The sequence below is a fragment of the Struthio camelus genome, chromosome 1 (genome assembly GCF_040807025.1).
Source record: "Struthio camelus isolate bStrCam1 chromosome 1, bStrCam1.hap1, whole genome shotgun sequence".
NCBI classification, from domain to species: domain Eukaryota; kingdom Metazoa; phylum Chordata; class Aves; order Struthioniformes; family Struthionidae; genus Struthio; species Struthio camelus.
This window is the reverse complement of record NC_090942.1, coordinates 190620023-190632319: the sequence shown is the minus strand read 5'-3', so window position 1 is coordinate 190632319 and position 12297 is coordinate 190620023. Positions and strand designations below refer to the sequence as shown.

Genomic DNA, 12297 nt, shown 5'->3' with positions numbered 1-12297 from the left:
TTTATTATTATTGAATAGAATGGCCTTTAAAGTGGCTCTGTATAATAGGGTGGTAATAAGTGATCTGCTGTCTCACAAGCTGAGTAATGGTTTACCTTCATCCTCCTTCCTGGGAGATGGGATTTCATGTCCCTGGTGCTCCATTGTGGTACTGTGATCTCTTGTTTTTTTCATTCATTCATATGTATCTATGTGCATTTTCTGTGACCATCATTGACTGTTTTCAATCATTTCTGAAGACGCTGGAGTAGAGAACCTCGTTCCAAGTTTCCTGAAGACCATAGGATGACGCTTTTTAACTGCAGGGGGGTTGGCTTTGTTCCTAGCAACGTTGATTTGGCTTCTAATGCGATATACTTCTGTGTGAAACGTAGGCTCAATTTCAAGTGTTGAACAGTGACCAGCAAAGGAAAAACAGTATTCAGTAAGAGCAGGCCAGCTGTTATGCCAAGCAAATAAGTGTGTGTGTGGGGGGGGGGGGGGGGGGTTGTTTTTTTTTTTTTTTTTAAGAGAGTGTGACTAAATTATTAGCTGATTCAAGGTTTCCAATGTAGTTTCACAGGGAACAATTAGAAAAAGGAGAGGAGGTGGGAAAAAGAGGAAGGAAGGGATTAGCAGTAAAAAATGCATGACAGGCCTAGACTTTATAGGGGACTGAGGACAGGGGAAATGGAATGACTTAAAGTCCACCACTTCCCCCTGCCCCTTCCGCAATTAGCACCAGGCAGTAAGATGTAGTGCTCCCACTTCATGTGACTTGGTTATAGCTGTGTGACTTATCAGGAAATAGTCAGAAGGTATTAACAGTGTGTGTGTGTTTTTTTTTTTTTTTTAAATGACCCTTCTCAGTTACAGGTTAAGTCTTCTGATTGTCCTCATTTGAGGATGAAATCACGCTGCGGTCTATGCAAGCTGGTGTGTCTGCATGATGTTGTCCCAGAGTCCCTCCTGGCTTGTCTATTTGGGCATGTTGGCCCTCTGTGGATCAGAGATGCTGTTTAATATAGAGAACTTACACTTCCCAAATGCATGTTGTGTCACTGTGCCAAACCACTTCCTGTACTTGCTATGTTTCTTTTGTTATGATAGGTGTAACTTGAAATGCTCCAGTGACTGACTTTCCTCTCTTCTCCATTTAATTTTGGAGTACGTAGTCAGAAAATCCACTGTCGTGGAGTTAGGAGAACAAGTGGGATTACATTTTAGTTCAAGTGGTTTTTTAGTCCGAGATGTTCTTCTTGGCTTCAAGAAAAGCAGTGCGCGTTAAAGCTACGGATAGAACCGCTGAGCTGAATGTTCATTTTATGAGTGAAATCTGAAATGATTTAAACAAAGTTTCACAGAAGGGAAAACTAAGTTTCAGCTGTATGCTTGGTGTTGGGAAACTTAAAGTAACATTTTGCCAGTCTTTTCTACATCTGCTACTTTATGGCACTCCTCTTGGCACTTTACTCTCTTGCCGTCTTGGCTATAGCAACAGTACAGCGAGTGAAGTTTTTGTGTTCAGCTTTCTTGAAGAAAACTGATTCCCAGCTGATTCAGCAATCTTATTTAAAATGTTCAGAGTACTGACATAGTTGGGTGGATGCCTTCTCACTTGCAGTCCTTGATTAAGAGTGGTTTAAAGGATACTTTTTATTAAAGCTAACTATTTTGGGGTGGGTTTTTTTTTCCATTTTAAGCTTTGATATGAAGGTAGGGAAGCCTGCGATTCCCAAACTAGGTGTTACTTCAAATGTGTAAACCTTTAAATTAAGTTGATGTAGTATGTGGATGCAATTCCAGGGACTGAGTTGTCATAAACCTCGCTTGACTCCGTGAGGAGACTTTGAAACTTAACCTGATCAATACGCACAGACCAGGTTCTCTAATGCCAGCTGTATTTCCACATGGTCACCTGTGGATGATCTCAGGAAAAGAGATGCCAGAGGTCCCTCTTCAAACATGAAGATTGTTTTAAGATAGCTCGTATTTCCTTGCAGAGTGCTCCCTGCCAGGTAAGGAGCGAATCCTGTCTGTTAGCCTGTATCCAGGTACTCGATACCAGCCTTAAGTTTTGTTTTGTCTTCATTAAAACTGGTAGAATCACTATAATTCTCTCATTAAAGCAACTGAGGTTGACTTAGCAATTATAATTCCTTCTAAAAGAGAAAGAGGATATCCCCAGAGGAGCCAGTGAGAACTCCTTGTTTGTTTTTGTGACCTTACATGATTATCTTTTTACTTTTAAATGCATCCTTCTGTCCCCCTGTGCCGAAAGCACGGTATGATGCTCCTGTATGTATTGTGGCTAGAGATACTCTCAAGTTATTTGTAGAGCCCTGGTAGGGTGCATGTGTTCTTTCCTCCGAATATTTCGTTCTGTTTGTGCATCTGGCAAAAGTAGAATTACAAATACAGTGCTTCATTTCACTAGAGGTCTGTCTTGCATAGCTTTCCCTCTTTTTCTGTTCCTGCTTTTTCATAAAATCAAAAAACAATTCCTAGTAAGCCAAATTATGGATGGAAATAACTTTATTACTAGGGAGGAAAAGCACACAATTAGGAAAGCTGACAGAGAAATCTGTAGTACCAGGAGGTGGTTCAGTTAAGCAGAGGTGCATAATTTGGAATCTGCAGAATTCACACAGGAAATAAAATGCATATTAATCTTTGGAGCTGAGCAGTAGGTCCTCCTTGACTTGGTGTCCTTAAATCCAGATGACAGCTGTAAGCTTTAGGCTTGAAAAGAAAGTTGACGCAGATTCTGTGGTCTTTATCAGACTACCTCAGTATGATTTATCTTGGTCCTTAGTCTATGAAAGAATTTTTGGTTTATTGTAGGAGGGGAAAAAACTCATTAGGCAGCTTCTTCATTCTTATCTTGCGTCTTTATTCAGTTGAGGAAAGAATCACTACCTATTGAAATAAATAATATGTTATCCCTTGATTTCAACTTCAGCAAGCATTTCCTCTTTAGGCTATTAGTTTTAAGCATTTTTCCTGACGTTTAATACTGTGGAGGTTGCTGTCAATATGCAAATAGTGTTGAATTTATGAATTTTAGGGCAGCGTAATGTTTTTGTCATCTTATTGACCGTTTTTTAGCTTCCAAGTGAGGTGTAAAATCAGATGTTTTGTGGAATCCAATTACTGTAGTCATTTCTGGGGTAAGTAACAAATTTATTGTTGTTTAACCTATTCAAGTCTTACATTTTTATAGTTGAAAAATATAGCTGAAATCCATTGAATCTGAGCCTATACAGTACAAGATTAAAGCGTGCTGTGGCAGGAATTACTGTTTTGAGATAAAGTTTCTGGTGTGGTCTCTTTTTGTAACATAGTCAAAAGATAAGATGTATTTCCAGTTGAGGACATGCCTGTCTAAGGTCTTTAATTTTGGCATCTAACGGGAGCATACATTGACAAGGTACTTGAAAGATAAATTAAGAAGTGAAAGTTTTTTTTTTTTTTTAGACAAGGACATAGAAATACGCCAAGCCACACACTTGCATGTAGACAAAATGATTCTGTGCTGCAGCTTATTTACCTCATTATGTGCTTAAGAGGAAAAGCATTTTTTAAAGTGCTTAGCGTGATTAAATTAAGACAAGAGGAAATTATTTAATAGGTGAAACGGCATTTAAGAACTAAAACCCTTCAAAAGGCAGAGCTTGCTGAAAGTCTTTAGGTATGGTGTATATATTTCAACTTAAGTTAATTTATCTCTGAAGATCAAAGCATGCTTGTGAGCTGCCTTTTTGGCGTAGTGTTGTATTTTGCTGTGCTTATTTCTCAGTAACTCCTCTTTAGTCTTTTTGTATTACTCTATGCATTTTTGTAAACACCTGTGATGCTCCATAAATGCATATGTTTTCTAAGCATGTGATATTGTGTGCGAGCAGACTCTGACCAAGTGTCACTCGCTGCAATTCAGGGCTGACACAGATACAAATTAGGCCAGCGTGGTCCAGACCGAAGTAGCTTTACACGAATGAGGAATTCTGCTGAATTTCTGCTACCAGGAATGTAAAATTGTAGTCTTTTGCTGAAAGAGATCATGTCTGGTATTACACAGTGTCCGTTAATGAGGTGAGCTCTGTTAAAGAGACTGAGGGCTTTGAGTAACACCATAGTCATGCTTGGACTCCCTTCTGGCGCTGTAGGGGAGAATTAGTGAGTCACAACTACATAGCCTAAAAAAATTGAAGCCCATGTTGAATATCGTGGTGTGGAGGAGGCAAGAGGGGAGACATGTATGAGCGAGAAAGGAGAAAGGGAATTTGAAGGAGTGTTGCCATTTGCTGTTCTATAAACTGTCTTATTCCATAAATAGAATAAAAAAGCAAACCCACAGCAAAGCCCCAACTTTTAAATGGGACATTTCCTCTCTGTCCTTGTCAGGCAGATGAAGGGATGTTGAAGTGAGAACCTTAGTGAAGACTCCTGGTAGCAAGCTCCCTGGAGAAGGAGTGCATCCCTCTGAGATTTTTTTTTTTGGGGGGGGGGGGGGGAGAAATATCATATTCTGTTTTCTAGATGATCTGAGGACTCAGTGGTCCAAGGCTGCTTGTTTTTCAGCTATAAAAGGACTCTCCTGATTTTCTTCTTTTTTGTATGGTGAGCAAAGCAAAACGTTTGTATTAACATGCAGTCCTAGTTACAAAGCTAACAGCTTTCTGTTGAATCGCAACTCAGGCTTGTAGGCATCTAAAAATAAATCAAGGAATTTGCTAAAAGCCCACTGAAGTTAATGGAAGATGGTTAATGAGTTCAGTGGGAATTGGATTTAGGATCAAATCTGTATCTGTTATTCATGAAGACTTATTAATATAGACTACATGAGGGCAATATTATTGTTAATTTAGTCTGTGAATCACAGCATCTTTCTGTCAGAAGTGGAATGTTGGCATTTAATAGTTTCATGATTTTTGATTGTTATGGCAGCAAACAACATGTTATCTTCCTACGATGCATCCGTGGCTTTATTTGGGGGTATATTCTGGTACAAATGACTGTCTTCTATCCCGCAGAAGCAAAGCGGGCATTTCAAGTGTGTGTTTGTTCACGCGTGTGGGTTCTATAATTTTGCCATCTTTGGGTGACTTATTTTTGTAAGGATCTAATGAGAGGAGATGGGTCTTCTCCCTATTTGCTGCCTAATCTTCTTTCTGAGTCAGAGCTGCAGGGGGGGACTGAGATTTCCCCTGAGCTTGTACCCAGCTGCAATTTTAATTCCACTGTCCTGAGCAACTGCCGTGGTGAAGAGTCATTGGAGAGATTACTGACTTCCAGGGCCTTTCATAAAAGATTTAATTTAGATTGAGTCTAGGGCAGAAGTTGATACAGATTCCCCATACAGGTGATGTGCTGTTTGTAGCTGGGTGTAAAAGAGTCTGATTCGTCACTGCATTTACTTGCTGTTAAATTTGGAAGTCAAAACCAGCAACTTTTTTTTGAAAACTTCCTTTAATTTTCAGCCTGCTTGGCGGTATTGCATGCAGCTCCCCCAGGTAGCCCAGAGGGCAAGAGAGCTGTGCCCTTTTGGGACACACATCCTGCACGGTACGGAAAAAACATGTATGTGGTACTCAGTATCCTTAAATGTGACCTCTCTTGTGAATAGGATTAGTTTGTTTGTACTACCGTGCTGGCATTATTGAATGAAAGAATAGTAGGCTAGGACAACAGAAATAAGCTAAGAAGGATGATGCAGATACGCAAATGCTAAATTTAGCTTTAAGATGATTATTTCTTGCCTCCTAGCCTTCCTGCTTCTGGGAGAGCAACACCTGTGGCGTATGTGACTTCCAGTTCTTAAGTTTGCTATAGAGACTCGAAGAGGTTTTGGAGTTTGAACTTTATTCTATGCCTTTAGGTCACAGGTGAAAGCGCAGGCTTGGAAAATGGTGTTTTCAGAGATTTTTTTTTTGTTTTTTTGTTTTAATGAAAGTGTTATGTGGTGTTCAAATTCAGCCTTGAACCTGTTGCTAAACTGTTATCGGTAGAAAGAGGCTCGCTTCGAATCGCTCTGTAGTGATAGCGTTGCACGACACGGATATCAGAGCCGTAACGTTTATTGAGAAATTCACTGCTGTCAAGTGGGAGAAGAATTTTTTTCCTAGATAATTAATGTGAGCTATGCTTTTTAAAACCATGGATGCTGTATGATGTGATCCAGAAGTGAGTGAACGGGCATTTCCACTCTCCCTGTGTGGGGATGTCAGACAGCTCGCTCGAAGTTTGCAGGTTTGTGCTGGGCATGCATTGTCTGAGCGATCTGATAGCCGAGCGCCTTCCTGAATGGTTTTGCAGGCTAGTAAGGCGGAAACCTGTTTCGTCTGCCTAGAGGACGAACACAGATCCTCGACGGTCTAGCAGATTTGTAGGCTTTCAGAGTTTTCATCCGCTGGCTGCGGGGCGTGTGTAGGTCTTGGTTTTACTGCGTTTTAACACGCCGCACAGCCCGCGGCGTTGCAGGTGGCTCTCGGCCGGGGGGAAGCGGGAGCCGGGAGCTGCTTGGGGCCGGCAGCGGGCGCGGAGCGGCGCGGAGCGGGCCCGCTGCGCCGACAGGTGGCGGTGTCGGCGAGGCCACGGGCGGCCCCGCGGCGCGCCGCACGCTCCCGCCTGCCTGGCCGTTTTGGGGCTGGTTTATTTTTTTATTTTTCCTCCTCTGTTTTTTTTTTTTCATTATTAATTATTTTTGCGGGTGCAAGCAGACGTCTCGAAGCTCTCCCCCCCCCCCAACCTCCACGTGAAGGCCGGAGTGTGGAGAAGCAGGGGTGGGGGGGAGGCTGCGGCGGCCGGGACAGTGCCGTGCTCCCCCTCCCCACGGCCACGCGTGCCGGGCCGCCCCGCGTGGGGGAGGCTGCGGCGGCGGGTCCTTGTTGGGGGGGGGACCTCCTAATGAGATGCGGCGGGGGCGGGTCCTGAGCGGCGGCGCAGCCAATGGGCGGCGGCGGCGGCGCATAAATTATGCGGGGGGCCGGGATGGCCGGGTTTTGTGCGGCGCGGCGGAGCGCTGACCCGGAGCCTCCCCGCGCAGCCCGGCGCCGCCGCCGCCGCCGCCCGCCCCGATGCTGCTGCTGCTGCTGCCGCCGCCGCCGCCGCAGAGCTCCGCCGCCGCCCGCCGCCCGCCCCGCGCAGCCTAGCGCGCCGCGGAACCCCCCCCCGTCTTTCTCTCCCCCCCCCCCCCCATATATATATATTTTAAGGAGAGGGAGAGAGAGAGAGATTTGTTTCTCCAGGGAGCGTTTCTGGCCGCGGTTGCATGAATGCCCGATGTTGTAGACCAGTGGCAATGGATCTAGGAGTTTATCAACTAAGACATTTCTCAATTTCCTTCTTATCGTCCTTGCTGGGCACCGACAGCTCCTCCCTGAGGCTCGACAGCAGGTAAATGGCCGCTGTGCCGGGGGCGGCAGGAGGCAGGTGGCGGCCGGGCCGGCTCCTTTGTCCGGCCGAGCGGAGCGGAGCCGCTGCGCGGGGGCTGCGCGCTGCCCTGCGCCGCGCCGCGCCGCTCCTGCCGCCCGGTGTCATTGAGCTCCATCTTTGTGGTTTTTATTAAGGGAAAATGTCCGGATATGTGATCTCGTAGCGGGCGGGGGGCTCGGGGCGGCTTTACAGGTTGCTTTGCTGCATTGAAGCATCTCGGTGAGGCGAGCGGCGGCAGCGCGAGGATGACTTTCGCAGCCAACTGGCTACCGATATCCGCGTCTCTTGTCTCTTAAATAATTCAGCCGCTGCTAATGTTCTGTGTGTGTTTTTTCTTTCTTTCTTTCTTTCTTTCTTCCAGCTCCTCTGGTGCAAGTGTGGTAGCTATCGACAACAAAATCGAGCAAGCGATGGTAGGTACCGATTGTGGCATGAAATCCTGTTATGCTTAAAGCTGTAAACAATATCGGGATGCGGCGGGTGATAGTTAACCCTTGCATGCATGCTGCTTTATAGTGAAGCAGCCGCGGAGGGGGAAAGGGGGGGTGCCCGGGGAGGGACATGGTTTTGATTTTTTTTTTTTTTTGGTTTTACTGAGGAAAGGTTTCCTGCGGGGGGGACCGCGCACGCCGCTCCGCCGGTGCCGTAGCGGGCTATGACGGCATCGCTTTCTGCCTCCTGCCTTTCCCAAACCATTGATCCTGGCTGCGTGCGGCGGGGGAGGGGCAGCATAGGAAACCGGCGCTGCTGCTTGAGGGCTTTTGCGATTGGAGGGGGGGGGGAGGCATGGAGGTGTTTTGAGGTGCGCTTTTTAATTTTTTTATTAAAAAAAAAAAAATCACCGCTGCTTCCCTTAAAGCATCCCGCTTGGGGCGATCTGCGCCAAATAGGAGCATCCCCAGCGGGCGGGCTGCTCGCCGCGGCAGGGGCGTCCTCGGCCGCTTTGCCCTGCGCTGGCAGCGAGCGGGGACGGGGGCGGCGGCGGCCGCCGCCCGGCCGAGCCCGCGGCTCGCTGCCCCAGCGCCCATTTCCGCCCGGCCGCTCTTTGTTGCTGGAGCGGCGCCGGGAGCCGCTCTCCCGGGAGCCTCTGCCCGCTGTTGCTAGGCAAACTCCGAACCTTTAACTCCCGGCTATAAATAGCGCGGCCGCTCATTGGCGGAGGCGCGCCAGGGGGGCGGTCGGCCCGGCTCTCTGACGTCACCCGCGGTCGCGAACGGCCGGCGGGAGGGAGGGAAATGCGGCAACCTGCGCTGAGAACTGGCTGTAGCCGGTGCGCCGAGGGCGGGGCCCGGCGGGGCGGGGGCGGGGCCGGGGGCGGGGCTCAGCCGGCCGGGGGCGGGGCCCGGCGGGCGCGGGCGCGGGAAGCGCACGTGTGCGGCCGGGCCCCCCGCGGCGGGGAAGGCGGCTGACAGCCGAGGGGCTGCTGGATGTGGCCGGGGCAGCGCTGGTCGGGCCCCGCGTGTGGGGCCCCGCTGATGCTAGGAAGGGCCCGGGGCGGTGCAGCGCTCGGCGGGGCACGCTGCTGCCCGAGCAGGGCTCGCTCGGAGGCGGCTGTCTGCTGGGCGGTCCGGTCCTGGTGCCCGGCTCCTTTGCTAACGTGGGTCTTCCCCTCTGTGTTTCAGGATCTGGTCAAGAGCCACCTGATGTACGCGGTGAGGGAGGAAGTGGAGGTCCTCAAAGAGCAAATCAAGGAGCTGATAGAGAAGAACTCCCAGCTGGAGCAGGAGAACACGCTGCTAAAGACGCTCGCCAGCCCAGAGCAGCTCGCCCAGTTCCAAGCGCAGCTGCAGACTGGTTCCCCGCCTTCCTCTTCCCAGTCACAAGGGACAGCGCAGCAGCCCGCCCAGCCGGCGTCACAGGGGTCAGGGCCCTCCGCGTAGTCTCCGGTGTTGCTGCCATCGTGGTTGCTGTTCTCTGGAGTACCCAGAGTGAGAAGGACTAGCGGGAATCCGCCACAGCCACTCTTCATCCATTTCAATGCACGCTGCAACCCAGACTGAGGACTCCGTGCCCTGCATACGTCACCATGAGAGGTTTTCTTTTTTCTTTTTTTCTTTTATCCCCGGTATTGCGCACTCATCTGTCTCTCTCTACCCTTCTTTCCCCCCTTTGGCTTGAAGGAGTCTTTGTTCTTAGGTTGATTGAATAAAATAAACAAACTTCCTCCAGAGAATTAGCACAAGTACACTGGGGACTTGAGCAGCTTCTGCAAATGGCTGAGAAATGGAGCTGCATGCCTGAATTTTTTGTTTGTTTTTAAATCTTCCACTCATCCAGTGATGTAACTGATACAAGTGCTTTTCAAGCATGGAAACGTGAAGAAGTAGACTGGAGTAAAAAGTGATGGCTTAATCCCCCATAGTGCACTGGGGTTCCAAAGGGAGGACTGGTGCATAGGATCTAAGAGGAAGAGGGAGAAAGGTAAATTCAGTGTTTAACACTTAATTGCCACCTGAAACCTTAAGTGCAAATATTTTTGCACCGTTTTCTGAAGCAGTGGACAGGTGCACAAAGCTGTATTATATATAGAAAGCAGGTAGGTGACATACAGTTGGGTCATAGGATAATTACAATGAAGGTTATTTGCCTACTGTATATTTGTGTATGTAGTGTAATTACTTTGTAAAATAGAAAACTGTAACTATTTAGGTTGTACAGATTGAAGTTTAGTTGTTTCATTGGCTGATCTGAAGAAGTTTGAAAAGTCTTTTTTTTTTTTTATGCTACATAAATAAGAATGCACCTACGCAACTGTTCAGAATTTGGCAGATTTATGCTGTTTGTGTAACTTCTGAATTTCCCTGGCTGCTGGTTATCTTGAAGTAAATCTTTGTTCATTGTAGTTTGGTTTAAGACAGGAAAAAACACTCCAAAAATTATCAGACCTTGCTAGCAAAGAATAAAATAATTGGGTTTCCCAGTTTGGATTTTTGCATATGATCTGTATAGTAGTATGCATATGTTTTTGTGCATGTTCTCTAAACAGTTGTAACACGTCAATGTATTTAACTGTTGCACTTGTCAACTTTCAATAAAGCATACAATGTTGATAAATCACTGTTTGTATAGTGTAATAATGTTAACGGCAATAACTTTAACATGTTGCAATTCAGTTTTACCTCGTTAGTAAGGTTAGGAACCATAGGTTTCTGTGCATGGTTCTTTCTGACTTCTGAACTTTGTACCAGTTTCAGAGACTTGCAACAATGTACTCAAAACGTAGCTGCTACTTTCCACAGTTTTTTAAAAATGCAGCAAATGTAAAAGCATGTGGGGGGGGATGTTGGGGGCCTAGTTTTTTTTCTTTTTTTCTTTTTTTTTCCCCAATCCTGTGCAGTGCTGAAACCTGCTGGATGCCTTCTGTATATTTAAAAACGGATAAGCAGAAGCACGGACCTCTTCTGTACGGGCAGCAATAGACCCGTAAGCCTTGTGCAACTGTTGTTCCCTGGTGACAAACTGCACCTTTGCCTGGACATGGATAGTCCCGTGCTGGGCAGCGGGTCTGAACCACTTAATTCAATGTGACAAATGCTGAGGGTGTTACGGCTTCCTGAATAGGTCAGTCTTAACTCCGTGTTCCCCTTAAAGCTTTTAGTGATTAGACTAGGCTGGAAGTCCAGATGTCCAAGAATTTCTCACTTTCACACCCACAGCTCTTATCTCTTACGCAGATTGTTTCACTTTTGTGAGTTCAAATTGTGTAAACTTGGACGTAGAATTAATTCTGCCTTGTGAAATTGTTGAGAGTTTTTTCCAGTTCAATGGGAAGATAAAATGGTTTCTCTTCAGGTTGAAAAAAATGTCTCTCCTTTTGAATAATGATAGTTAGAAACTTCAGTGAGTTTAAACATACAAATCTACCTATGAAAGAAGATAGATGCGATGTGATTGATAGCCTACAACTGGGGCAGCAAAGAAGTTGGCTATTTTACAGTGGGTATGAAAGGATATGATTCCTATTTACGATGTTCAGAATAGATGAGATAAAACAATCAACCCTCTAATAGAGTAGCAGGACAGTACTGTTACCTTGAGGAAACTACATGTGTTAAGGTTTGAATGCAAGAATGACGTTGACTTAATGTCAGCGTTAATTGCAATGTTTTTATAGGGTCTTTTATTTGACAGCTTACTCCATATGATGAAAATGAGACGTGGTGCTTGTGGAACTTCACAGCCCTGAGAATAGCCAGGCATAGCAGGGGAAACTGGGGTGCTAAGATTTCAAAGGCAGAAGGACTAATCTTTTTGTGTGATTTATAGCTGAATTCTTGCTTTTGAGTTCTGATCATGCAACAGTTCTAGGCGCTGCTTAGCTGTATTACAACACGAGGAGGTGTGTTACCTTTCTTGGGATTAGTATATCAAAGTAAATGGATGAGTATGCCTCTATGGGAATGTGGACTTAATTTGTAGTTTATGTTCTCAATATTTTAGTACGTAGTTTAAAGGTATTCTTAAGGAGGAAACAGCAGAGAAATGCTAGATGCTTTTTGATGGATTAAGCTAAAATTAGAAATTGATGATAGCATTTGTAACAGAACAGCACTTGAATTATCTGGAGCTGACAAAAGGAATGCTAATTTTGGTGCTTTTTAAAATGGCTTAATTATCTTCAGTTGCTTTTATATTCTGAATGTCTCTCTAGCACTTCCAGGCCATAATGCTCAGTGTATTAAAAAGTCAATCTTACCATGCTGATAGACTTTTTCACCTACTTCACTTATTAAAATTTGTACCGTTTTTTTTTTATGTCATAAATTTTGACTTCGGAGTTTGTTCTCTTTACTTTGTCTAAAGAACAGCTTGAGCATGTTCCAAAAATAGGGATTTGGTTTTATTTTATCTTGTTTTTTTACTGTTTTAATACAGTGCCTGGAA

At 45.8% G+C, this 12297-nt stretch overlaps 1 protein-coding gene across 2 annotated transcripts in view; it reads left to right on the top strand.

The window, feature by feature from the left end:
- TSC22D1 (TSC22 domain family member 1) overlaps positions 1-10470 on the top strand; it is a 100032-nt gene extending 89562 nt beyond the window's left edge. For both annotated transcript variants that reach the window (XM_068929758.1, XM_009680486.2), the window contains 2 exons: positions 7775-7826; positions 9036-10470. In XM_068929758.1, the coding sequence (XP_068785859.1) occupies positions 7775-7826; positions 9036-9293 (310 nt within the window). In that variant the 3' untranslated portion in view covers positions 9294-10470. The remainder of the gene's footprint in view (positions 1-7774; positions 7827-9035) is intronic.
- Positions 10471-12297: the final 1827 nt, after the last annotated feature.